At 41.8% G+C, this 26,893-nt stretch overlaps 2 protein-coding genes across 2 annotated transcripts in view; both read left to right on the plus strand.

The window, feature by feature from the left end:
- The window catches only part of afg1lb (AFG1 like ATPase b), a 28,201-nt gene extending 13,786 nt beyond the window's left edge, over positions 1-14,415 (plus strand). The window contains exons 7-13 of the mRNA XM_010795284.1: positions 1,716-1,774; positions 9,690-9,772; positions 10,502-10,572; positions 11,398-11,498; positions 12,266-12,406; positions 13,029-13,136; positions 13,652-14,415. Coding sequence (XP_010793586.1) covers positions 1,716-1,774; positions 9,690-9,772; positions 10,502-10,572; positions 11,398-11,498; positions 12,266-12,406; positions 13,029-13,136; positions 13,652-13,789 — 701 coding nt within the window. The 3' untranslated portion in view covers positions 13,790-14,415. The remainder of the gene's footprint in view (positions 1-1,715; positions 1,775-9,689; positions 9,773-10,501; positions 10,573-11,397; positions 11,499-12,265; positions 12,407-13,028; positions 13,137-13,651) is intronic.
- A 2,683-nt stretch (positions 14,416-17,098) lies between these two features.
- foxo3b (forkhead box O3b) overlaps positions 17,099-26,893 on the plus strand; it is a 94,122-nt gene continuing 84,327 nt past the window's right edge. The window contains exons 1-3 of the mRNA XM_010795285.1: positions 17,099-17,204; positions 17,949-18,347; positions 18,664-19,382. Coding sequence (XP_010793587.1) covers positions 18,831-19,382 — 552 coding nt within the window. The 5' untranslated portion in view covers positions 17,099-17,204; positions 17,949-18,347; positions 18,664-18,830. The remainder of the gene's footprint in view (positions 17,205-17,948; positions 18,348-18,663; positions 19,383-26,893) is intronic.

Here is a 26,893-nt window from a genome sequence, read left to right on the forward strand (position 1 = left end):
TTGTGGGACATGTTGTTTATTGGCAATGTGCTTCTGTAAAGCGACATTTAACCGTATAATAAACGTATTATATTCTTTGCAAGCTCTTGCGGGCCACATTAAATGAAGTCGCGGGCCGGATTTGGCCCCCGGGCCTTGAGTTTGACACCCCTGATCTATAGTATAATACTGCTCAGTTGCTTTCTTGCTTGAGTTGGGTGAGAAAATCTATACCACACTCATATCTGTACATTAAATATGAAATTCAGCCAGTTAGCTTGGCACAAATAGAAATAGCAGCTACACTGGCTTTTTTCCCAACACAATACCTCACAAATAAAATAATTGTTTGTGTAAAGTGTAAAACCCTGTCTCACAGGAGGCCATATGCTTGACTACTTCTAGGAACGCATTGCTCCTGTCCAATAATGTACACCAGGACACAACCTAATTAAAGCCCCATTACTCACTTTGGCTTTGTTACGGATTAAACATGAGGGATATATCGTGTTAATTAGTTTAGATTTACCTTAGTTTTAAAAGCTGAGAGGACTGATTGGATGTTGATTTGCAGTCTCCACTAACTGCTCCCTTCGTAGTGGCTCCTTTACTGTCATACGTTTATTCTTATTTTATATCATCTGACTGACTAGTTCTGGGCAAAGCCATTCACACTTGAAAATCCATTTCATAAATGTAAGTTTTATAACATTTCCAAAGCTAAACATACTAAACTTATTATTTTAGTTCCACATTGGTGCCATTTCTGACACACAACGCTTGTATGTATAAGGTCATTGGTTTGATTTGTCACTGCGTCGCGTGGCCTCAGACAGTTACATAATATACGGACGGGAATAAATCAATGCCTGCTTGTAAAGTGGGCTGGCCTTTATTGGTTAGCAAGATATTTTAAGTCGATAACCATTAAGATAGGTTTTGATGGTCGTAGGCACTTTCTTAATGTGTGCCACAAGTTATTTAGGAATCCAAGATGAAACCAAAACAATTTCCTTTCATTAAGAGTTATTATGAAGCCATCACCTCAAAGCACATTCAAACTATTTTTTCGACAGTTCAGAGGAACACAATTATATTGAAGCCACTGAGAGACAGCGTTCATGCCTATTCAGTAACACTGCAGCCTGTTGTGGAGTCTTTGTCGACACATAAATAACTGCGTCATCTTCAAAGTCCCAAAATGTTTACCTATTCCTTTCACCTTTGCAAAAGAATTGTGTCATGGACAGCACAGCCCATTACAGTATAGGAGTTAAGCTTAAACCCAAACATCAACAACGACAGCTTCTTTACGTTCGCAGCTGGAAAAGCTGAAGCCTCGCTGTGTGTCTGTGGGTGTGTGTCTTTGTCCGTGTTTGTGTGTGAATCCCTATCTGTTTTATCTGTCTATCAGGGATGCTACTTCAGATGTAATTTGTTCCAGCCGAGCTAATTGAAACATCTATTCAGCGAGCTGCTGTGGACATTGTCCGCTCTGAAAAGGCGACAGTCCTTTCTGTCGCCACCATTGTTTGGGAATGTAATGAATTTTACGTTGCTGCCGCTGCCGGTAGAGAAATCCATTTTTCTCTCCTGGTCCCAGTCCTTTTGTCGTGCCTCCCCACCCATCCTTCAGTTCATCAATAGCCACTTTATCTGCCAATCTGCGGCGAGGGAATGACATTATTAGGAGGCTAAACAGCAGCTCTAATACAGGCCCTCCCCTCCTCTTTCAGATCTGTACAAAAACGGACTTCAGAGGGACACCTTCCTACCTTTCATCGACGTGCTGAAGGTAGAGACAAAGTCATCCCTCTCTCTTGTCTTGTTAATGAATTCATTTGTTTATCACACACATACACACACATGCATGTGCGCCTCTGTCCCTCTATCTCTGTCTTTTTTTGCAAGTTGCTCTTTAGTGGTTTGATGTGTTCTGCTTCCTCGATGCCTCACACAGTGTCACAAAGCTGTCTTTGATCATACCAGGGCACGGTGAAAGACTCGCAGAGAGAAAGGTAGGGAGAGATGGAAAGAGTGTGTGTGAGCACAGGTAATGTGAATCAGAGAGAGGCGGGCGAGCTGAGTGAGTGACTGCTTGCATTTCAAAAGTAGGGGGGGGGGGCGAGTGGTGGGCGATGCGGTGGTTAGCATTTTCAGCAAAAAATCTACTTTGCAATTTTAAGCAGGTAGCGCCATTATCCTGCCTGCATCTCAGATGATCACTGATGTGTTTGGAGTGATCATGTTCATAAATAATTGCATAATAATTTGTTGTCATGCATTTTGCAGCAGAGGAGAGCAGCATTCTTGCACCTATTATTGGTATTTAGTCTAATAATAACAGGAAGTAATATCTAACAGCAGTTTATTTGCCCACAAATGTAGTGCTTTTTCGCCTTGTCATAAGAAAAATGCCCCTAGTAGTGCAAATAAATGTAATTTATAATTCCTTCACTTTTTTTCGCGTACAGACCTACAGGTTTTTCAGCAAAGGTCTGGCGAGTTACTCTCTCAGCCAATATAATGTAGCTGATAAATGCTCTCTTGTGACTGAAGGACTGAAAATAACCACTCAAAGTGCTGCTTGAATTTTATGGCGGAATAAAGGAAGCTGCTTCTAAATTCCCATTATTTATTGAAGATAATAGACATGAGGTGACGAGGGGAAAACGCTACCTGTATTCAAATGATATTAGCACAATGATCAGAACCTCAGCGATATATTTGTTTTTATTGGTCTTGGTTTAGAACAAACTAAATATCCTCCATATATTGGTACTTTATGCAGTATAACCGTAAAGGGAGAAGTATCATTTATAGCATCACAGCTGAGCAGATTCGGGTACATCTAGTAAAAATGAAACATAATGAATAATACAAAAAACGGACTCAAGAACACCAACTTTATGTAAATATACTGTACGTTTATTTACTATAACATGAGAAAATGTCATGGAATCTGAATTTTCTCCCCACAAAATATTACTTATTAATATGACTGATTCCTACTGGCCTAAAATGTTTTACTCACTAGATAGGATAACTAGTTTGTTACTGTAAGACTATAATTATTCCATCTCATGAACGATATATGCTTCGTCACAAACCTCAGTGGGAGTACTGTTGTCTACAAAATAAGAAAAGGAGTACTTCTCAAAACATGTTTGTTAACAAGAGTCACATGGCTGATCTGAAGTGCCCAGGCTACGGCCAGCTTCAGGGTCATCAGAGCTTCACCGTATCTTCAAACATACACACACACACACACACACACACACACAACAACCTGGGAGTCACTCTGCCCCCCGCCCACTCACCCAGCAGAACCCTTGCCCTCTCTAATCCACCCTCATCAAGGTCCTGAATGCCTGTTGTCCCGCTCTGCCCCGCACTACCTCCTCTCTTTCAGGGTTCCATGTTCCCCTTTGTGAGGCCATCTGGTTTTCGGGGTCTGTGTTTTTTTTTTTGGGGGGTGCTCTGGCTTCTCTATAGCGGCCTGTTCGGTAAAGTTAAAGCGTGTTTTAGCGGGGTCACGCTGCTAACTAGCTGACCCTTGATGGATTGAATTAATGCTGGCAGGGCCCGGTGGTGCGGGTCCTCCTCCATGCTGCGGCTCCTTCTTGTCTAAGTGTGTTTCTATAGCGGGTCAGGCAGTGAATGAGGGCGTTGGAAAGTAAGAAATAGCCTCTGACCTTTCCTCCCTATCACCTGAGCTGGAGTGGTAGAGGTTAATCCTGCACCTATGTCCGCCTGGGTCGATGTCTTTATTTAACTATTGACTTCTGATTAGTTTGGACCCCCTTTTTCCTCAGCTCCCTACCCCCTCAAAGAAATCATCCAGTTTCCTAATCTTAAAAATGTAGAAATGATGCTATGCATGGAAAGCTTCAGTTATCCTTAAAGTATCTGTCTTTCCTATATTTTAAGTCATTTGTTATTTCTTGTTCTCTTCTATGGACTCCATCAGGAAAGCTCTTCAGTTGTTAAGGCTTCTTTTTCTTTGTAGCCGTGGCACAGCTCTGAGTTCTGTAAAATACAGGGTTTAAGGGCTTTTTTTAATGGACACTGCCAGTATTGTAACTAAGACACTCTTTCTCTCTCACAAACTGTCCTCCCTCTCCACTCCACTTTCCATCGCCCATCCTCTCTCCAGCCCTCTATCCCCCGCTCTTTATTCTATTACTATCCTGCTCTGCTCGCTGGCTTTACTCACCCAAGGTCAGGTCTCTGTATTTTGGTAGCAGAATAGTGACTTTATTTTCCTTCCGCTTGTTCGATTGCAGTTGCGTACACAATGCTGCAGAGAGGGGGGGGGAAACATGACAACAACCCTGAGGCAACTTTCGAGTATCTCTGAGTTTCCTGCTGTTTCTAACCCTTCTTTTGATCCACTCTCCTTCTCTTTTTTTGTGTCATTGTTAATAATTGCTATGGGATGTGCAGTTGGCGATGAAGAAAAATAAATATATAAACAAAACAGGATTGGTAGAGAAAGGAACATTGAGGAATGAGAGGGATGTGGTCCTCCAGTGAAGACCTTGGTGAGAAGGACTGCCTTTGAAGAGCCGGCAGCCTGCCAGTTCGAATCAAATGGATGTTGATATTTGATGACTCTCATTGTCTTCCAGAGCATTTAATGCCACTCGCCGTGTGCCTCGAGGGCGTACCTCACTTCTTTTACATCAGTGTCTCGCACCTACAAAACCAAACGATTAATAAAGAACAAATTGATTTTTCCTCCTTTCGAACGTGAGGAATTGATTCTGGCTCTGTATTTATCACTTCATTTTGAATCGATCCAGGAACCTTTGCCTATTTTCTGCTGCTGACTGATGTTTTCCCGCATGTGCACGTGTCAGATGTGCTTGATCACGCATGCACGCACACAGGTGTATTTTCCTTTACTCTATTTGTTTATTTGGAAAGCAGGCCACCTGCAATCTGAATGAATCGCTTAACACAAAAATGTTGCTCTCCTCTTAACTTCAGTAACGTGTACATTCGTGAAATCATTTTACTTATGCTTTGTGTCTCCGTTGCACTCTTATCAACACAATTGACTCTGCTGCGTTTTTCACATTTGTAACATCAAGCAGCTGCAAAGATGGCCATTTTGTACATGTTATGTTACTAAATATGTTTTAAAACACCCTTATTATAAAGATAAAAGGACTTACCAACTTGTTTATCTGAGCAAAAACAGTTTTTATATCTCAGAGTAAGATTGCTGGTGCTTTAAGGGAAGGTCAAAGGGCTTCAAATAACACAGTAATACTAAAAAGAAGAATAAATATATGACTATAGTATACATTATCCATTACTATCACTATCCCTGAAAGAACTGTTGGCAGTGGAGTTGCATTGTGGGTAATGTAGGCACCAGGCTTTGACAAGGATAAAGAATTGTCTTTTGTTGCTTTGGGAAGTTCTTAAATGAGTAAAATGTGTTAAGTAGCAGCTGGTCGAATTCTCTTATTTAAACAAAAGGTGATATCTATGGGGATATTATTATTGTCTCCTTGTCACCATACTTTACCAAAGGAAAGGAGATAATAATGTCCCACAACTTTCAAACCTCAATAATGAGTCATTCTATGTTATAGGAGTGAATTGCTAAATACTCCTTTAAATGTCTGGTATTCTGCTATAATAGGACAATGGTTGAATTTAAGCTGTATTTCAACATCTGTTCAATTGTAGCTTGTGCAGAGACTTTAGTATCTTAGCGATTTGCTCATCTGCATTTCTTCTGTTCGACTATTCCTCCCAACATGTGGAGCCTCTGCCGGCCAGGTGCAGGTAGAGCAGCGAGTTTTGGGGGGGCGGTTCAGGGTTTTTGGGCCTCATCAGAGCTCGAGAGGGGTTGAGGGTGGGGGGTCCAGTGGGGTGCTGGATCACGAAAGGTGGGGCCTCCGACTCAAAAGATGTTTCCCCAAGAGGAGCAGCCGAGGCAGGGGGAGGTTGTGAGAACGACCCCTCAGAACAAACCATCGCTGGCCCAAGGCGGTCACACTTTAAGGGAATAGATCATTAGGTGTAATTAGGGTGTTCACATTGTCACGTACCCCCCCTCCGACTGCCCAAGAATGAATAAAATCACCAGCTACACCCCCCACGCACTCACTCACACACACAGCAGATCCCCAGTTAGTGAAAACACTTTGATGTCAGAAGAGTCGTCCAGAACTTGCCAGCATAAAGGCAGTGTTTTAAGCTTTCTCTCTTTTCTCCCCCGGTCTCTCTCTCTCTCTCTCGACCCCTCTTTCCCTCCCTCCTTTTCTTCTGTCCCTCCACACAAGGCTGTAAGACACACATGGTTGAATGAACGACAACCTTTCCCCTCCTCCCCCTCTCTCCCCCCTTCGTCTCTTTTTCAGCCTTCCCACCCCGCATTTCTTTGAGGCCTGGTCAATTCTCCGGGCCAAACAAAAAAAGCATCAAATGTTTTCTGCTGCCGGGTAATGAGGGAGTGGACCTCATCAGGGCCCAATAGTCAGCTATCCTTGGCTTTTGTTGCAGCTCAATGGCACCGCGCTCTTTGAAAAACTCAAAAGCAACTTTTTGAGGAGTAAAGGATAGAGAAAGATATGTCGCAGAGGGAGTGGGCGCGGAGGCAGTGAAGATAAAAAAAAAAAAAGCCACTCTGTTTTTATGCTAAACGGCTGTCCAGAGAGAGCAGTGGACAGCTTGGACAATGACATGATTGGAGCTACATGTGTTAGGATGACTTTCTTCTAAAGAGACTCTCATTCTCATGTCTGTCATCTCTCTCTCTCTTTCCCTCCCCTCTTGTGTCTGTGAGTTCCTGAATGCATCGCTGCAAGTAGTGAGACTTTTAATTTGCTTCCATGCTGCTCCTCTGTGAGTCAGCTACACACATAGGACCAGTTTCACACCACAAGTACAAAAAGCTGATAATGTGGCATGGTGACAAAGAAAGTTCGGATTATTTTACCTATCAATTAAATCAGACAATTATTGTGTTTGAATCACTGGATTCATGTTAGTAAAAAGTTCAAACATATTACAGAAATACTCCTCACATTTTTTCTAGATCTGATAGTATTGTCCAAACAACAATTTAAAACATGAATATATTTTGTAGAAACCGAAGATACCTTGTGCACAGCATTGCTTCTCCTCCCTCCAAAATCGCAAATATAATCAATTTACAATCTGATAAAAACAGCAAACTTTCACATTTAATAATCTGAATTCAGTGAATAGTTTCCACTGCACCATTTTAAATGACTGCAATTTAGCATCACCTGTTATTATTAAGCTGTTCCTTCATTTCTTATTCATAGACCAATTGATTAGCGTATAACATTTAAAATCATACTGTAAAATATGTCCCAGAGCCCAAGGTGAACTACCTCTAACTAAATTCCCACCAATCTAAAACAGAGAGACACAGCCATTTCTCATGTTTATTTATGCTCGATTGATTATCAAAATGTTCTATCTACTAATCTAGTAATTGCTTAAGCGTTTAAACATTACAATTGACAATTGAGTGCAGCTGGCAGGTGTTTATCAGAGTTTATACATCAGATTGTTGTTGTTCAGCCTTAGAGAACAATAAACACGATAAGCTAAAAGGCCATTTGGAGATGAGACTTTCCAAGAAGACAGAGAGAAGCGTGGTGGTGGTGGTNGGAGACCACAATGTGTAGTAGGCGGATAAAATCTCGGAGGAGTGAGAACTTGACAATCCCCTCAAGATGGATAATCAAGTAATGACCCGCGAGGCCTCAGCCTTATCTGATTATAAATAACCAATGGAATCACCACCACTGATTGTGTTTTCATTCCTCCTGCTCTCCTCTCTCCTATTTGTACCTCGCTTCTCCGTCAAGAAACGCATCAGCCGCCTTCACCGGAGGTAGAGACGCTTGATAAAGAGAGGGAGTAGAAGATGGCAGGAGAAAAGACAAACTGAGACTCTAATGATGTGGCGGCGATAGTGACAAGTTTTCCTTCTTTTTTTCCCATTTTGGAGGGACTATTTACCCGTTGGTGGGGTCACAGTAGGTTGATGAAATGACACCTCCCTTTTGTGTGTGGGGGAGGGCGAGTTTGTCAGGTTGTTATTAAGCCTGATTCAGCCAATTGGCTCAGAGTGGGAACCCCGTTTGTGTGAGCGGACATGGAGATAAAAAGTTGACAGCGGAGAAGAATAGAGTATTTCCGTCCCCTTGCTTTGTGATGATTACTAATTATCCTGCAGCTTAAGGAGGCCAGTGGCAGAAATTCACTGATTTCATAATTTACCGGAGCTGTCGTCGACTACTCGGATGGGATGATATGCAATTCCTTTCTCTTCTTTGATAGAATGGTGGAGATGATGATTATAGTTTGTGGTGCACTCCCTGACATGAATCCTGTTGACGTTTTACACTATCTGGAAAAGTTTGAACTCTGCATCAAAAGTTCACCCCTGCTTTAACACACTTGAATAGCCTCAGGAACAATAGATCGACTCAATAAACCATAAAGAAGTGTCTCAAAATCCCGGCGCTGTCAGAGGAGAGAAAGATGTCTCCTTGCCTTCTGAATTGAATTTATTCACTTGTTTTTTTATTTGCTCTTTGCCCATGAGGGATGAGCAGTAGAGAAGCAACAATAAAAATCACAAGCTCCGTTATCTAAATTAATTCCCCCGAGATGATCAATCTAAACTAATAGATAGTATCTACTGTGAAAGCCTATAAGAGTTATTTGATTTATATGGTGCACATTTTAAACTTTTACATTTCTCTTGTAACTTCTATGTGCCACTGATTAAATCTGTCCAGACCCATATTTTAAATCAATTTGAAACGATAAGTATGGCGATCAATTTATTATTGCCTATTAATCAATTTAGAAGGGGTGTATTTTTATTTATTTACACATGTTATTAACTGAGACTGCAATGTTTTCAAATATATACTGTATCAATATAAGTAATTAAAGACACAAATAAATTAACTTAATGTCTGTAATGAAACAGCAAAACCAAAAATTATCCTATCAAAAAAACTTTATAAAATGTTCTTTAAAAATGACATTTTAGGGAAATATGATACGTCAAATCTGATGTTTCATAGTTGTGACTTAATATGATCTATTTGAAAGAGAAGATGGTGGTTTGGCAAAAACATTTTCCGGGTATCCCCTCACCCCTATTAAAAAATAAATAAATGAACTGACCCTATCAACAAATATTGTCTCTGTGAACAACAGCCACAACAACATGTGTTATTTTAAAATCAACAAGCCACACTTTTGCACCAGTTATATTCCTTCATTAGGTGCAAACAGACTTCAGTGTATTTGAGTCTTGCCCCGAATGCTGAAAAAGATGTGGGCTGAAAAAGCACAAGACATATAAACAATTCAGTATCTCTAACCTTATCCTACATAAACTACTCGTAAAAATTAGAAAATGTGATTGAACTGCTTGAATAACAAAACATCAGTTTGCAAATTAAGGTAGATACAAGTACAACTCTAAGCTAACAACATTTACAATACATACTTTTCTTTCTGCATTGCTTTAAAACACATTTGGGCCTATTGTTAATATTTGCTCTTTGCTGATTTTTCAACCATCTTTGTGTGTGTGTGTGTGTGTGTGTGTGTGTGTGTGTGTGTGTGTGTGTGTGTGTGTGTGTGTGTGTGTGTGTGTGTGTGTGTGTGTGTGTGTGTGTGTGTGTGTGTAGGAGTGCTGCCAAACCATCTGTCTTGACTCTGGGATTGACTACAGGAGGCTGGACAAAGCTGCAGCCGGAAATCTGTACCGCCTGTAAGACACACACACACACACACACATTCTAATAATGGACATATTTGTTTCAAGTTTGCAGTTCGACTCAGCGCGGATGTTTAGAAGAAGTCTGGTAAAGTCAACATTAATCTGCATTGACAACACGCACACAAGCATTCACACATACAGGAAATGTTTTTGCACATCATCTGGATTGATTTGTATTTTTAAAGGACAGAAAGAGAAGGTAAACAGATGGATAAATGGGGAAGCAGACTGTGAGATTTATAAAGACCTACATTACCTTGAGAGATCCATGAAAAGAATAAAAGAGGAATCAATAGAGTATGAGAAAATGGAAGAGCTTTAAAAGCTAGTTTTCTATTTCCCTCATTACATATACGCTGTTAGGAACACACACATGCACACAAACAAGGTATGAATGACACTGCTGTTGCTCATCGCCGTATTGGAGCTTTCAAGTGCTTTCGTCTTTTCACTGTATGTAAATAGACTCATCGCACCCTTTTACCAGGAGTTAAAACACAAGCACACACACAGACACACACACACCCTTTAAAATCTCATTTTGACGTGCATTCACAGGCTAATGCTCGTGTTTAGAGCCTAACATCCTGTTTTTTACTGATGGAGTGAAAAGCTAAGTACCACCCCCTCCCATGCACTCCTGGCTGCCAATCGTTTGATGTGGCCATTTCAGCATTGTTAATTTCATATTTGCTTTTTGTGTGTGTCTCTCTCTTTTAGCACAGCGGAGCCTGGTGCAGAGGCCTCCTTGGATACGCTTTTTGAGGAGCTGGCCTTAAGTCAAAAGAGTGGTAAGGAACATAAAGAAAACATCAACTTTCGATGAGATTCGCTCCATTTCATGATGTGACATCAACATTTTGATCTACTGCTTGGGCTAGGAAAACATTTAGTCTGATGCAGCATGATGTGATGGCTAAATACAATAAATATTAAATATCAAGCTTTTTCATTGTTTAAAACATAAGCTGATGGAGTTCATGTTATTGTGTTTGTTGTGCAACAGCATATTTACCCACTGTGTTAAGATTGTTGCTTTGTTCCCACATTACGGATAACGTTGACAATATGTGATATTTTTGTACACATATCCAATAAATAGTCCAAACCTTACAATTTGATGAGCTTATTTCTTAATACCTTCCCCTTCCTGCAAAAGGAGAAAATAGTGCATGTATTGATGGGTGTTTAGCCCAGGCAGGTATTATGTGCAGAAATGTACCAAAAAACTAGGGTTTAGCTTTAAAACTAAAGAAAACATTACATTTGACTATGAATTCACTTTTAGAAGTTTGAAAATATTGGATCAGGATTTGACAAGTGTTTATAGTTTTGCTGAACTATTTCCTATCAGCCACCGGGTTAGTTTTACGCTTTAATTTTAAGGTTTTCTAGGGTTCTTTTTATTTAGACTGTTTTGTTCATATATATCTGAAACTCTTTATCCAAATAACATGTGTGTAGATGCATTGTATATACCTGTTTTGGTAATAAATAACTAGGGTGACTTCTAAGGTCTAAGATCAACTTTTAATATATTGATTCAATTGTAAAAGTGATGATAGAAACTGTATGACATGAGGATCAAGATTATTTTTGTGTGTGTGTTTCTTTAGTTACGGGCCCTCGGCTGCTCACAGTGCTGGGAAGAGACGTGATGTTGGAAAAGACCTGTGGCTCCATCGCTGACTGTACTTTTGAGGAGCTGTGTGGAAGAGTGAGTGTACAAAAGTTTTCTCTACAAGTCTTCATTTGCCTCATTGCCAACATTCTGAAAAACGATGGTTTCAAAAGTTCAACAATAACAGTAAATGCTGCAGGCCATATTCAGGTAAATCGTTTTTCTTCAAGTGTGCACAAAGAATATTAAAAGCAAAGCACACTCACCACTAATCAAAACTGCTCAAGTTCAAAGCACCTCTCTTGCCTCTTTATTGCCTCTGCACTCTGTTTCTTCCCTCCTCTGTGTACTTATTGTCCAAAAAATGAATCACCTTCCCTCCATCTCAGTCCTATTTTCTGCTCAATGTCAAAAAGCAAGTCTATTGACGATTTAGTGAATAGTTGAGCCTGTTGTGCCTCAAATTGTGTGTGTGTGTGTGTGTGTGTGTGTGTGTGTGTGTGTGTGTGTGTGTGTGTGTGTGTGTGTGTGTGTGTGTGTGTGTGGTCTCAAGCCTGATGGACAGCGGTGAGCTTTTGCAGGCATCTGAGCTTCAAGGCTTCTTCTTCTATCTGACATATGCTTGGCACGTGCACATTAATTTTGAGAGCAATCATCGTGAATGGCAAAGAACCAAGGACAGGGACTGAACATCAGCCCGAGCTCTTTGCACAAGGTGCCCCAAGCGCTCCGTTTGCACTTCAGGGCAAACACGCACACCACAGCGTTCCTAGTGCGTGTTTGTGTTTACAAGGACACAGTGAAACTATTCTCTGCATTGTGATGTTCAGCTAATTTAACCTGCTAACGTGTTTTTTTCTCAGCCTCTGGGTGCCAGTGACTACCTGGAAATGGCTCGGTTCTTTGACACCGTATTCATTCGCCATATTCCCGTGCTGACACTTACCCTGAAGGACCAGGCCAGACGCTTCACCACCCTCATAGACAACTTCTACGACAACAAGGTGCTCCATCAATCTGTCCTAACTTAAATTGGGTGATAAAAGAGACAAAAATACAAATGTAATTTCACATAAAAAAGGTTAAAATCTGCCTTTTTGGCCAAGGATTAAAACGCTGAACAGTTTATGTCCAGCTTTCGGCTTTTTTGTATTTCACCCCCTATCTCTCTTCCCTTCTCTTCTTTGATGTTAATTGTAGAACAAACGCATGAAATGCCCCCCCAGAAACAAAACGAATGTGTTTCATGACAGAATAGACCACTGAAATGAAATAGTAAACCAATACTCTTCTGCAAAAAATAATATTACTATATTATCGTACCACTAAAAGACCACAAGTGTCGACTTCATATTGGCTCACTTCCCATGAACTGTCATTTTATTAATAAATTCATCATAGCATCGAAGAGGAAATTTCAATCTATAAAAAGAGTCAATATACACTTGACTCAGGGGAACTTCAAAGTGACCAAAGATATATCATTTTAAGGAAATAATGATTGAATGGTTATCTTCTCTGATGTAGTATTGATTACATGAGAAGAAGTCATTGTTAATACAAAAGGAAGTGACCTATATAACTAAACTGGACATTACTGTGTCTTTCCCCCCCTCTGTGTCCCAGGTGAGAGTGGTGCTGCTGGCTGCTACTCCTTTAGAGCAGCTGTTCGTCCATAAAGGAGGGGACGATGAGAGGGACAGACAACTGCTGGATGACCTGGGTCTCAGCGGGGTAAATCACATGTGCTACAACACAACACAACAAGTTAAACTGGCAGGAAAACCCTCATCTTCTATATGCAATAAATGCACAGTTTCAAATATAAAATTTAAAAAATCCCACTACTGATTTCTATTTACAGTGAGCTGCACTTTCATGAGAATAACAACCAGTGGGTTGTTTGTTAGTCAATAGTGTATTAGTGGGTGCATGTACATTGTACATCATTGCAGCGGTGTTAATGGTAAGGGAAGTTTTTCATCCAAAACACAGGTTTCCTTTACCTATTTTTAATGGCTGCTTATAAAAGTATTACATTATCATTAAAGTTTAACCGACACTATGTTAATGTCAACAAAGAGGATTTAGCTCTCACACATACTAATCCTGCATGTTTAAGAATGAAACAGGCAATTTCATTTTCTTAATCCAGCTCCTTAAACTTCTCCTTTAGCCAAAATATGTTTGAATAAAAATTGTATTGAAGTATATCAGCCTCTAACTCTAGTATTGTGTCCTCTCTTCAGAAGGCAGCGGAGAACCTGACTCTGTTCACGGCTGAGGAGGAGATCTTTGCCTTCCAGAGGACCGTCTCCAGACTGATGGAGATGCAGACGGAGTCATACTGGATAAACGGAGATCGCAGTCGCAGAAAGGAAACATGAACATCTCACATCCTGCTGACTGCCTCATAGTCATACATACCTCCAGACAACAAAGTACCTCACTAACTACCGACACCACACACTAGATACCGGTTTCTGATTTTGGATCTGACGTCCGCACTGTGCGTTGAACTCTTTTCCTGTGCTGAGAGGTGTGCTCTCTCCCCCTTGTGGAAGATTCTATTAAAACATATTTACACCTCCAACATGTGAGAACCACAAGGCAAACACTCCAGAGAGGAGTCCCTCACACTAGGTGGCTGCCGCCCTCTAGTGGACAAAGTTGAAAAAATGTTAAATACACAGTCTCTGACTTTTGAATTTAAAATGGTATGAATGATATTGATCTATGTATTATATCAATGAATATCAAGAGCTTTGCAGATACAAATAGAACTATTCTTAATTTGGCGTCCTGTTAGCAAGATGTTTGACTTACAGTTGCTATTACTAACACTGTGCAGCTTGGAAGGGGGAATTAATAGTATACACAACTACTGCGTTATAACACTATTAAAATTGTAATCTCAAACAATTTGCATTCTTCAGTCCAGATTTCTTCAGAAATAATGTCATGCAGGTGTGATTAAAAATAAATCAGATCCGAAACCTTAAGTAAGTTGCAAAGTGGCATTTACTTCACATTAGTTTTTTGTTCATTTGATAAAATGTAATGTTTTTGCATCTTAGCATCCTCCTTACTTTTTTTTACGAGATGCCAAGAAAACGCTTCAGTCCTGCAAAACATATATTATATTGCACAATTTTAAAAGGTACATTAATTTCCCTAGAAGCCCTCTTGCACCAAAATTGAAACTGACATCTTGCCTTCCCAATTTGAGCAGATTAAACATTAAAACGGTATCCTCATTTAAAGGTTAATGGGTAATCTCCTTTTTGTTGGAAAGAACATCAACATCTTCCTAGATTTTCATCCATATTTTAGGTACGATTATAGGGCGGATAGATTTTTTTTAACTGTGATATTTTTTTACTTCTTCCTGTATGCCTTTAGGTGGCAGCAGAGGGCAACCAATCACAACATGGTTTGTTATTGCGTCCATGTAAAGATGAGGTCATTCTAGTGCACCACTCCAGCCTGGACCAGCCCATCCTGACAATACAGTCAGAACAGTGAGCAGCACCTACAGTATCCAGAACAAGAGCATTATGCCAGATACTGCATTTGTACCAGGCAGCAAATGTGCAAACCACTAAAGTATTTATACAATCCTTATATATAATGGTGGGGGTTGATGGCTGTGTGTCTGCAGGTGTGTGCAGGGGTGCATGCACATGACGTGTGTCAATAAAAGCACTTGAGTCTGTAGCAAGGCCCTCCCACCATAACTCTCAATTAAAGAAAAATCAATCACGCCCATGCCAAGGCCCCTAATCCAATCAGAGCATTACGCTGGGGGAAACATCAGACACAAACAGAGATGGCTGCCGCGCGCTTTGTGATTGTCTTAATTGGATAAATCACGCCGGCTTAGAGGGGTCGCAGTCTCCATCCATCTGGACCAATGTATTGATACCCCATGCTGATGGAGGGAAGATGGAACACACTTCACCTTTTGTCTCTTTCTCTTTGTCTTATTAGTACAAAATGGAACAAACATTTATAAAAAATACCAATAATTTATCTTCTGGTTTTACATTAAATTAGGGGGCTTAGGATACATCACAGGATGTCCTAAAACGTGCCTTAAATGTTGATAAGATTGTACGAATTGTATTTGATAGCACACTTTACAAAACTAGTAAATGACTTATGTCATGTTTTCTAATGGCTGCTTGCCCTTACTTGGTTAAATGTGTCTTTGGTAAAGAGAAAGAGCAATAATGTTTTGGTATTGTGTGTGTATTTGTTTGCTTGGGTGCATGAATGTGTTCTTGCCCAACACTATGGAAACTCAAAGGGGCATGTAGGGGGAAGCGTTCTTATCTTGTCACAGAACATATTGGCCAAATGCCAGAGATACTGCAGCAGGGTACTGTGGGGACAAGGCTGACACTTATACTGTTGCACATGCCGTACAGAAGGTGCATTTCAGTTCCCAATGTCTGTGGTGGAAAAGCAAATAAAAGTCAGTGTTGTGTTCTCTAAAGTAACCTAAAACCATCGATAGGGTTCAGAAAGATATTGGTGTGCTCAAAAAGATGAAGCCAATAATCAAATGCTGGTTCTCGAAAGGAAACGCGGTTAAAATCATTAAAAAAAAAAGAAGCTTTTTTTTAATAAAGCTGTTACATGGCTTAGTCATAAAAGGATTGAAGATGGTTTCTACCTTGGCAGGTCATTTCATATTTGGTTCAAAAGGAAACAAATGCAATACTTTACTGAATAATCATCAATGTAGACCAATATTGTATACACTTCAAATTATCTTTCAATGTATTGGGAATAAACTGAATTCAAATATGTTAGTAGAAGAACAAAATAGTGTGATTTAAAGGAAGAAACATATCCCAGTCTAATACAGTTGGCTTTAAACAGTAGATCTGCACAAACACAGACACACTCACACACACACACACACACACACACACTCAGACATCCTAACCTCTGTCTGTACATCCAGTGTGCAGTTAACTCTATAGTTCTCTGCGGGAGCCAAACTGCTGCATCAGGTATTCTCTTTGATGTGAACGGAACAAAAAAGCATCACACAATATGAGGTACGTGTACTGACTATCCGCCTGTAATCCTGTACAGTACAGACTCCAGACTGCTGTTGAAATGAGCGTATACATCTGCTCGGTTAAATGTGTGTCAATGAACACGGTTAAACAATAAGGTCTGACCTTTTTAGAGGGCAAATGTGTCAGCTTGGTGTCTGTGAATAATGTGATGAAGATCTCCCAAAAAAAGATAGGAAAAAGGGGCCTAAACATATTTACAGATGTGCAAGGAATACAATACAGGAGATTTAATTCATGCCAAAAACAATAACAGTATAATGTTCAAAAATAATAAAAACATTATTGTAATGTCAAATAAATAGATACAAAATTCCATCCAAGTGCCATATAGACACAATAAATCCATGCAGTTATATTGAAAGGGTATCTTGTTATGGTCAGCTGTGAACGCGCATTCCTGCACAGAAACCGCGAGTACGCGCAGATGGACGCGCACCTTGCAAGGCAGGCAGCACTCGGAACAAAGAAGCCGTGGACGAGGCTGTTTTGATCCGGAGGAGGAGGTGGGGGGGAAAGAGCAAGAGAAGGAGGGGGAAGGAGGTCCAGAGCACCGTTTACAGGAGGGAGAGCAATCTAGGATTTCTCCCCTTATCTCTGGCTAATAAACGACATGACGTCATTCTAAAGGATGTGGAACAGGCGCCAGAAAGGGGCGTGGCCTGAGCGCGGTGACACACGTGATTGACAATCTGAGGTCCGCTGATTAAAGGTACCATCATCCATTATGATGTAGCAACAACGAGGGGGATGAGAATACAAAATATGATGTTTAAGCTTCAAATCCGATCACGAGATAATGGGTTTTAAATGTCTTTATCATTAAGCACCATCATGTCAATAACAATAAGGTAATATAATATAAGCTTAATTTTGTACGATATACCAAATAGGGCCAACAAATAGCTCACAATACTACTTACAAAAAATGTGTACATACTAAAGACCAAAAGTCACATGACTCTAGCAAACATGATATTGTATTGTTATATTTGAAATATAAGTTACTGTTTATATTATGTTTCATCTCTTATTGAATAACTGTATATTAATAATATGTAAACAAGGGGTTGAATTACTCAGATGACATCATTGATTAAACCTGAAAAGCACTTTATTAAGCATACCTCTCTTTTGTATGATAATAAACTAAATAGCTTTTCATATTGGACTGCTGCAATAATATTCTGTCATTGTTTTATTCATCGTTTTTATTGAGACAGTCACAGCCTTTTCTTTGAATCAAGATGAATGCTTTCTAACAAATTAAAAACCTGTAGCATGCTTGTCGAGTTACACCAGAAGCAAAAGTAAGACATGTAAACCCCCATCTGATCTTGCTTTGACAGTAAATTTATATAATTGATGCAAGTGGACTTTAATAGTTCCTAATTTCTTCAGCTGTGTGCCTCTATACATTTCTGTATATTTCTGTGCCTTTCTCTAACATGTCAAGACGTGTCCCAGCCTCAACCTGCGCACACACAGCTCCGTCCTGTTGGACTGCAGTGTCTCTTTAAAAGGCGACCCCATGCACAGGATCCAGGGGGCTGGCCCTCGATCGACTTGCATGCGCGAGTCTGTGTATGTACGTAAGTGTGTGTATGTGTGTAAGAGAACGTGTGTGTGCAGCGCAGTGTGGAGAGCAAATCGAGATACAGTAGTAACCCGGAGTGAGGTGGCAGTCTTATTCCACATCGACATCCATCCTATCGATATCGCAAACGCACTTGACGAGTGAAAGAGGAATAGAGTCAAGATGGCATCTGGAAGTGGCCGTGGACAATCCGGGATCTAGTCTCTTCGGAGGGATTTTTTTTGGAAACCACAGAGCGCGAGTGACTGGCCGTGCAAGGTATTTCATTTAAAGTGTTGAGAGCGGATTTATTACGCACTTTCTCCTCAGCCATTTATTTACGGTGGGAGGATTAAGAGCCGTGCACCAGGACGGGATTTGGTGTAGATGAGCAAGTAGTGTTTTAGAATGAAGACCAGCTCAGCTCAGGCGAGGATTTAAATATGTGTTACTATTTTTCGTTTGGAGTAGCGTGATTGACAGAAATAGAATAAACCTACACAATCAGGCGCTGCATCGCATCTGTTAGGTTGTGTTTTCGTTCGACTCTAACCGAGTGTGTTGGCTTTATTTTCTGTCTCCATGTCCTCAACAGGCGCTAATAACTAAGTTGCTCGTGGCCCTGGTGGGACTTCGCTGGTGTGGAATAGCAACAAAGGAAGGGAGCGCGCATTCATGGGACGCGACTTTGACAGCTCCTCATTTCTTGTCTTGTAACTTTACCTGGCATCGGGGGCTACATTGTAACCGGAGCGGGAGATAATGGCTGAGGCTTCGTTCCCCGACACACTCCCGGACCTAGAAGTGATCATTGATCCGGACTTCGAGCCCCAGAAGCGGCCCAGATCTTGCACCTGGCCGCTACCTCGACCAGACTCTAACGCGGTGAAACCAGATCATAATGACACAGATATTATACCTGAGGAGGAGGATGATGAGGATGATAACGCCACCACTACGGCTAACGATGGCTCTGGCTTGGCAACAGAGGACCAGGGCAGCAGCAGCCCCGTGGCCGATGGAGGGCTGTCCTCCTCCGGCCAGGAGAGCGGAGGCTCCCCGCACTCCTCGCACTCCCCGACAGCCAACTCTGGCGCACTGACTCCCAGCGGCCTGGCTGCTCAGCAGACCCCGAGGAAAGCATCATCTCGCCGTAACGCCTGGGGTAACCTCTCCTACGCAGACCTGATAACCAAAGCCATTGAGAGCACACCGGACAAGAGGCTGACACTGTCTCAAATTTATGACTGGATGGTGAGATCCATACCCTACTTCAAAGACAAAGGCGACAGCAACAGCTCTGCAGGATGGAAGGTAAGAATCTTCCCACTCACCCACAAAGCCCCCCCCTTCCCCTCCTTCCTCCATCAAAACAAAAACAAAACGCATGCTGCTTGTAAAACTTACAGAGGTACACACACATTCACACGCACACATTTGTACCATTTGCGTTTTTATGAGCGTCTGGTACTCATTATACCTCTCGCTCTCATTATCATTCTTATGGAAATTGCAGATCAGTCTGAGAACGTACAGCAAATGAGGAAAAATCCCATCAGGGAGGTATTTCAGATCATTAATCTTTTTAAGCAGCGTGGGGTTTCGTGAACTACACATAATTATCTCATAAATTGACCAAACGTGACATCTTGCACTTATGCACAGACATTTAATAGACAAATAAGATTGTGGGGCTTTGATTGAAATCGCATCTAAAATGCATGTCCTTTGTCTTTTTTTTTTACTCGACGCATTGGATGAGTTATGTGCACAATATTCCCTCCGAGGCCAGTCACAGTCACATGGCTGGAATTAGAACAAACAGTAACGTTGTAACCGGTTTGTCTGGAAACACAGTAGCCTATTTTGAGTGATGCAACCAGTTTACGCTCTGAGAATGATGAATTACATAAGGCAGTTTACTGTATGGCAGCTAACCCAGTTATAGGACAAGGAGCTGAATGTAAACAAACTATTTAACCATAATGCTGTGTGTTCAAATGTGAAGACCTCTGCTGAACACATAACCTTGGCTGTCAAGAAACAATGAGAAGCATTCACAGTTATGTTATGGTACAGTTATAGTAACATCAGGTCTTCATATTTAGAAGCTAGGTTTCCATCCTGCTACTGTATTGCCCTGTTTGCCATTTGTTATGTAAACCTTGGCAGGGATCTATCTGCTGGGTCAGATAGGCATCTGCCTTGGGGGAATTACATAACTATTTGGTTGCAGTGTGCTGTTGAGGGTAAAGCTTCTTTTTTTTTTTAAAGGCAGCTATCTGGTCATCTGTGTGACCCCCAAAATGTGTCCAAGAACGAGGGAGGCGCAGAAGGTCAGAGAGCAGAGATTAACACCCCTCAGTGGCTGAAGGCCCGTCCCATGGGGCGTGGAGCCTATAGGTCATATTTTGTCAGGGCTTCTCAAGTTTTGCTATGTGATATGCTTCAGCGACGAGCGAAGAGGGAGGTTGTGCGTGTAGCCCCACCAAGTCAAGGCCAGGTTCACCGTCACCATGCAGGGCAGTTACATCTGGAATTTCGGGCATGAAGGCCAGGCTGTCGGTGGGTTTAGTGTTACGCGTGGTTGGTCAATAAATCTCTGATGTACCTTACAGCCTATGCCTTTTTTTAGTATACTTACAAGACACTTTTTTCATTACACTCTAGTTGATTCTTCTTCAAATAAAGTTGATACAACAACAAAAACAAATGGGTACAGTTCATACGACACCTTTACTTATAAGTCTGTGAGCTGGATGGCTTGAGCATTTCAAAGGATTTATAGGTTTTAGTAAAAACACAGCAATCTGAAACCAAAGACAGCCAGCAGAGCCAGGTGTTCAGAGGACTACCTCTGTATGGACACTTTTCCAAATCCACTTTGCACTCCATTTCACTCTTACTGTAGGTTTCACCTCCGCACAGAGCTCGGTTTGAACACCTACAGTTTCATGCAGCCAGGACACCTTTGTTGAGGAGATTTGCTGAGCAAATCCAAATAATCCCCCCCTACCAGGTTTCCACTTACGTCATACTGTTTCATATCTTTGTCAGTTAATCATTAGCCCTGGTAAACTTGGTAAAGAATGCCAAACATAACTCTAAGACATATTTTATCACCTTATTGTCCCTAACCAAGAGAAGCCTCAATGTTAGTACATTTACTTTTTCTTACACAATAAAGAACTCTATGTTACCCAGGATTTATAATTTCCTTCCTAAATTCATTTTTAGGGGTAGGGTTGCGGTCGGATAATCCAAAAATCAGCTCCTAACGTCTAACCCTATCGTCTATTCCTTGACCTCTGAGTGAAATGTCACGGGGTTAAGGGATAGTGGATAGGAGAATTCAAAAGGACTTAGGAGAAGAGACTGCGGTGCTCTAGAGAATCCGACTGCACTTTCCCTATCCGACGTGTTTATGATGCGCCAGCGGACGTCATAAATGTACGTCTGCTGCTGTGGGGAAACTATGGTAACTACAGTTTTCTATACAGCGGACTACAACATGGATGTATAATAAGAACGAGGGCCTACTGTAAACTCATCTAGAGACTCTGCACCGTGCTCTGATGCTGTTGTTGTCCACGTTCATAAAGCATAAAGCAACAGCATCAGAGCACGGTGCAGAGTCTCTAGATGAGTTTACAGTAGGCCCTCGTTCTTATTATACATCCATGTTGTAGTCCGCTGTATAGAAAACTGTANCTGCAATAACGTTTTCGTGTTTTGTAACCGTTGCATCTCTAGCCGGTAATCTAGTCCGCCTCCCTTTAACAACCATTTGCAAGGCAAAAGACAGAGGTCAGGCGCTGACAGGGGACTTCCGAGTGCGATTTTGACCTGTGCTACCACTTCCCGTAGTTCGCTCTAGTAAGGAGACCGGTCCCTGGTACTGGCCAGGCAGCGGTTAGTTTAAGCACTACCGGCGTCGAAAGCAACGTCTCCTCCCTCTGTCCCCGGGTTCATTAAATGTGTAAAGATTGTGTTTGTGAAATTTTATTTGTAACTAAGAAGGTCCGCCCGTACCGACCTTCACCAAAGGCCAAAATTCAGCTCAGGAGTCGACTGGGATTCTCTCACCTAGTGTAGCGAGGACAAAGAACTTCAGAAATGAGACCGAAGGACACACAGTTTCTTATCTAAATTTTATGACGACGACAAATAGGTTCGTGACTACCCAATCCGCGGGATTTATGTAAAGACTGGAGTGACGATTTTAAACCTACTTGGTCAAGGTCTAGAGAGTCCAGAAGTCCCCTGCCAGTCGAAGAGCAGGGGTCTCAGTCTTGACTTTTGTAACCCTTCAAGGATAATACGAGGTTTATAAGAACCTTGGTTGAGGTCTTGGACGTCGCATGGCGACGTTGAGACTGATGAAAAATTTTAGGTCCGACTTCCGAAAAAGAAAAAACAGGCGACGAAAATTAACTTATAGTGTGTAGAATTTGACGTGACACTAAAAATTAGGTACATAAAAAAATTACAAAAAATAAATAGAATCGAAAATTGCTGACGAAAATTTACGGTAAAGAAATTTACAGAAAGCAAAACATTTCCTGAAACCTAACGGAACACAACTTTCCAACGATCATACTTACTTGAACGGAACGGAAATTCTTGATTCAAGGATGCAGTGATTTTTCCCTTTCGGAAAGTGGACTACTGACAAAGGAGAGGCAGTCCACGGGGTTGCACCCCACGCATCTAGCACTGCCTGCCCAGCAGGAGTCCTAGCTCACCGTTCCGTATCTCCACCGCTAACGTCCCGTTCTCTTTTTCCCGTATCTGCTAGAAGCGACACCCGCACCGGTCTCGTCTCAATACCGCAGGGAGTCCCGGCTCCACCGCAGGGAGGCAAGCTCCGGGGCCCGTGGGCACCTGGTGCAGAAGCGACGCCAAGCTCAGAAAACGTAGACTAGTAGTCAAGCCTGACGCCATAGGTCCCTCGTTTGAGACGCCCCATTTTCTATATCAGACACAGAGATTACCATTTGCAGAGCCATTTTGTCGACGAGTGAACTACAAGTCATCGACGAACACGTTTATACAAGTACCAATTAGTACCGAAAAATATTTTAAGTTCGTCTCCTTTATCACGTAGATTATCTTCTTCTTCTTAAACTTCCTACTTTGGAGCAAATTACCCAGTGTGTACGTACGGTGTGTGCACTTTATCACGAGGAGACGTACAATTGGGTAGGATTATCACTCCGTCGGGTCACGATTACCCCCCGTTTTCGGGTGTTAAATTTCTTTTCATAGCAAAAAGTATTTACGCCGTTAGTTAAGTAAAGGACCCTTACATACATTGTATTGTGATAAGTAAGGGTCGTTCGACTGTGGTGTTAGGTCGAACGAACGGCACTGTCGGTAGGTAGTTCAACTATCTCCCTTGGTACGGATCGATGGTTGAATGCCGGTCATCCTTTTATTTCACTAATGGATTTTCAATTAAAACAGACGGTATGTTCTGATGCGGCCTAGTTTTTGGTGTCGTGTCTTCGCTTCATACTGAACCTACTCTTTAGACTTACGGACGAATTTCGTGTGTCAAAGTAAAGTGATCCATGATTAAATGTATAGTTATATAAATGGGTCGCGGCAAAATTTTGGTTTAGCTACTGACATTTAGTATGTAAAGTTGTTATCATATACGTCATCTAGCTCATGTTTGCGAGTGGTTTATTTATGCCAATAGACACCTTCAGTTGTTTGAAAGTTGTTGAAACGTCTTTGATTATTATTATCGATTGAAATAAATATTCGTGGAAAGGAAGGTCCGGGGTTATCACGAAATCTCTTGTTCTGTTTCTATGTGTTTTCTGATTTCTCATTCCTTGTAATTAAGTTTGTTCATTGTCTTTCTCAATATAGTGGTTTTGGTATTTTGCTACTTTGTCAGCGTTAGGTAATTTAATGGGTTTTTACTTTTCGGTATAAGCGACGTGTTGGGGCAGGGAGAATAAATACTTTCGAGATCTCGATTCGCCTACCAAAGATTTCTGGGAGGTTGACCTAGACTTGGCACACACACGGAGAGAGAAGTGCCTCACCTAGACACACCACCTCAGCTTCGCTGCCGACACCGGTCTAGACACTCTCAAGAAGGCCCTAGAAAGGTGACGGAGACAGACGCGGCCTATGAGAGGACTTGCCTCCTGCCCTTCTGTACGGCGTTCCATATGTCTTCCTCGCTATGACCTGTCAAAGAATATTATTATTATTATTAGTTACTTATCTATTTTTATTACGTAAATAAAATCTTCGAAAAGAACTTTTAGTCTTCTGGTGATAATGTCCTCATTTGTAAGTCATTTTTCGCTATATTAATTGTTGTTGTGGTGAATTGTTAAAATCCATTTCTGTGGTTGTAAATCAATGTGCATAATATCCACACACACACACACACACACACACACACAACAACACACACACACACAACACACACACACACACACACACACACCACCACACACACACACACACACACACACACACACACACACACACACACCAAAAAGTCGGTAACTGACACACGACCTCCCCTTTTGTGCTGACACTCGTCTAGACGTTGCCGGCACGAGGCCCGTGAAAGTGGACGCTGCACGTCGCGTCTAATGTTTGACTGCTGCTGTTCTTCAGGACGCTGTCACCTCAGTGTGTGTGTGTGTGTGTGGTGTGTGTGTGTGTGTGTGTGTGTGTGTGTGGTGTGTGTGTGTGTCGTGTGTGTGTGTGTAAGCGACCAGCTAGACGCACAGTCGACGACCGAACAATATAACTCTTCAAACACCGAACTTAAGTACAAGTAGTAGGACTTTGTACTAAGTCTCGAAGGTTTATGTACTCAGTACTTTACACCAACGTAGTACAGGCGGGACAACCAGAGTCATTTATGAATTTGGGAATATAAGCTTTGTTAGAATTTTACTATTAGGTGGTCCCGTTCTTCTCGCGAATTAATTTTTGGTATGTTATACATGTTGATTCCTTTTTGTTCGCAATAAGAGTGAGAATTTCGCTTCTCTGAAAAACAACGCGCGTGGTGTGATCTCTCGACTCTTTGACCCCTGCTAGCATCCTGCACCAAGTTCTGGCCAACGACTGGGTGATAGGTTCCTGTCCTGGTTATTTCGCTGCGCTTATATCACCATCGGTCTAAGTTTCACCGCTTTCGCGACCAAGGCGATTTTCCACTTTTGTAGACATGCAAAAATCCTCACAAGCAATATATGCTAAGACGAAAGACAACTGCTCTCCGTGTGTAAACTTTCACGTCATCTCGACGGCCCACCAATTCGAGGGCCCACTATAACAACACTTCTCAATACCATTCTCCTCTGTAAGTACAAGCGCTATATCATACGAGCCTATCAAACCTGGTTGAGAGGCTTGTTTTCGTCTCCTGCCTGTAGCACGTGGCGTTACTGTGCAGCGTACTAGTTCCACGGTGAACTTAAACTTATAACGGTTTGTTCTAGCCGGGTTAGTACTCGAAGGATATCGAAGACCAAATACGATTTCAGATTAACCGGACCTCCTGTTTCTCTGGACGACTACGCTGGGGAAACGGCGAGCGACCGAATGCGGCGACGAGAGGAGGGGAGAGGGGGACAGGGGGGGGGAAGGAGAGGAGGGAGGAGAGAGGAGGGAGAAGGAGGAGGAGTCACTAAGCTCGGAAGACAAGCACAACCTTGGTGTCAACACTAGATACTCACACACTCACACGACTTGCCGATAGGTGACGGCGACAGTCCTCCAGTACGCGTGACGAACCTCCCTGCCTCTTCTGGACGCGTCCCACTCCTGTGTGTGTGATCTCTTCTTGTGTCTCCATAACAATCACAACTCTTGCAGAACAATGGACGATAAAGGAACGACACGAACAACGCAAATCAAAAAATAACTTTACGTAAAACTCACTAAGATTTGCAGAACACAAATTCATCAAAGGCCACGGAGACAATTTCGTCCCCAACACAGACTTGACACGGCATTCTTACTTGAAGGAAGGAGATCACACTAATGGCGGATCAAATTGTCCATACACACGTCATTGCTATTTCATTACTTACCTCGCTAGCCCTATCAACCTTTAAGTTAAGACTTTATTTATCCGAAGGAAATTGTTGTGCCAGAGTTACAAAAATACAATAAACACAGCAGCATAATAATGGTCTTGATTAAAATGCATGGTTTGAAACGCTGCTAAACCGAGAAGGATCTGCATGAACCAGAAGTGGGGGAAAGGGCCAGGGGACATTAACTAAATACAACATGGCCGACAGTACCTGGCTGGAGTACTGCACCACCCCCACTCTGGTGGCGTTGAGTCCGATGTCCAGCGTGCTCAGGATGTCGATCATGAACTTCCTCATGGTCTCGAACTCGTGAGGCCGGACGCTTCGAGAGCTGTCGATCAGAAACACCAGATCCACCGGACCGGACTTACACTTCTGCTTCGGACCTGAGAGAGGGAGGAGGAAGGGTCAACACCGAGGAATGAAAAGGGAAATCAATCACGTCGAAAAGTGTTAGAGGGCAGGACTGTGATAGAACAAAACGAAGGGGAAGAAGGGGACACTCTAATAAGTTGAAAAGGCTTTAACAGATGGTTATTTCATGAAGTTTAAAAACATACACAATTCCTCTACATTTTAAAAAATAGAGCTGGGTTATCTGTTTTTGTGTTTTTACGAGAAGAGAGCCTTTTTTTTACCAAATGAATGCTTAACTAGTTGAGAAACAGGTACTATCTTTTAGGTTTTTTAAACGTTTTATTCTCTCGTTAAAACGTTTTGATTGTATTTAAATGTCCTTTA

Source organism: Notothenia coriiceps, unplaced genomic scaffold, assembly GCF_000735185.1.
Source record: "Notothenia coriiceps isolate Sejong01 unplaced genomic scaffold, NC01 NC01_scaffold00037246, whole genome shotgun sequence".
Classification (NCBI taxonomy): Eukaryota; Metazoa; Chordata; class Actinopteri; order Perciformes; family Nototheniidae; genus Notothenia; species Notothenia coriiceps.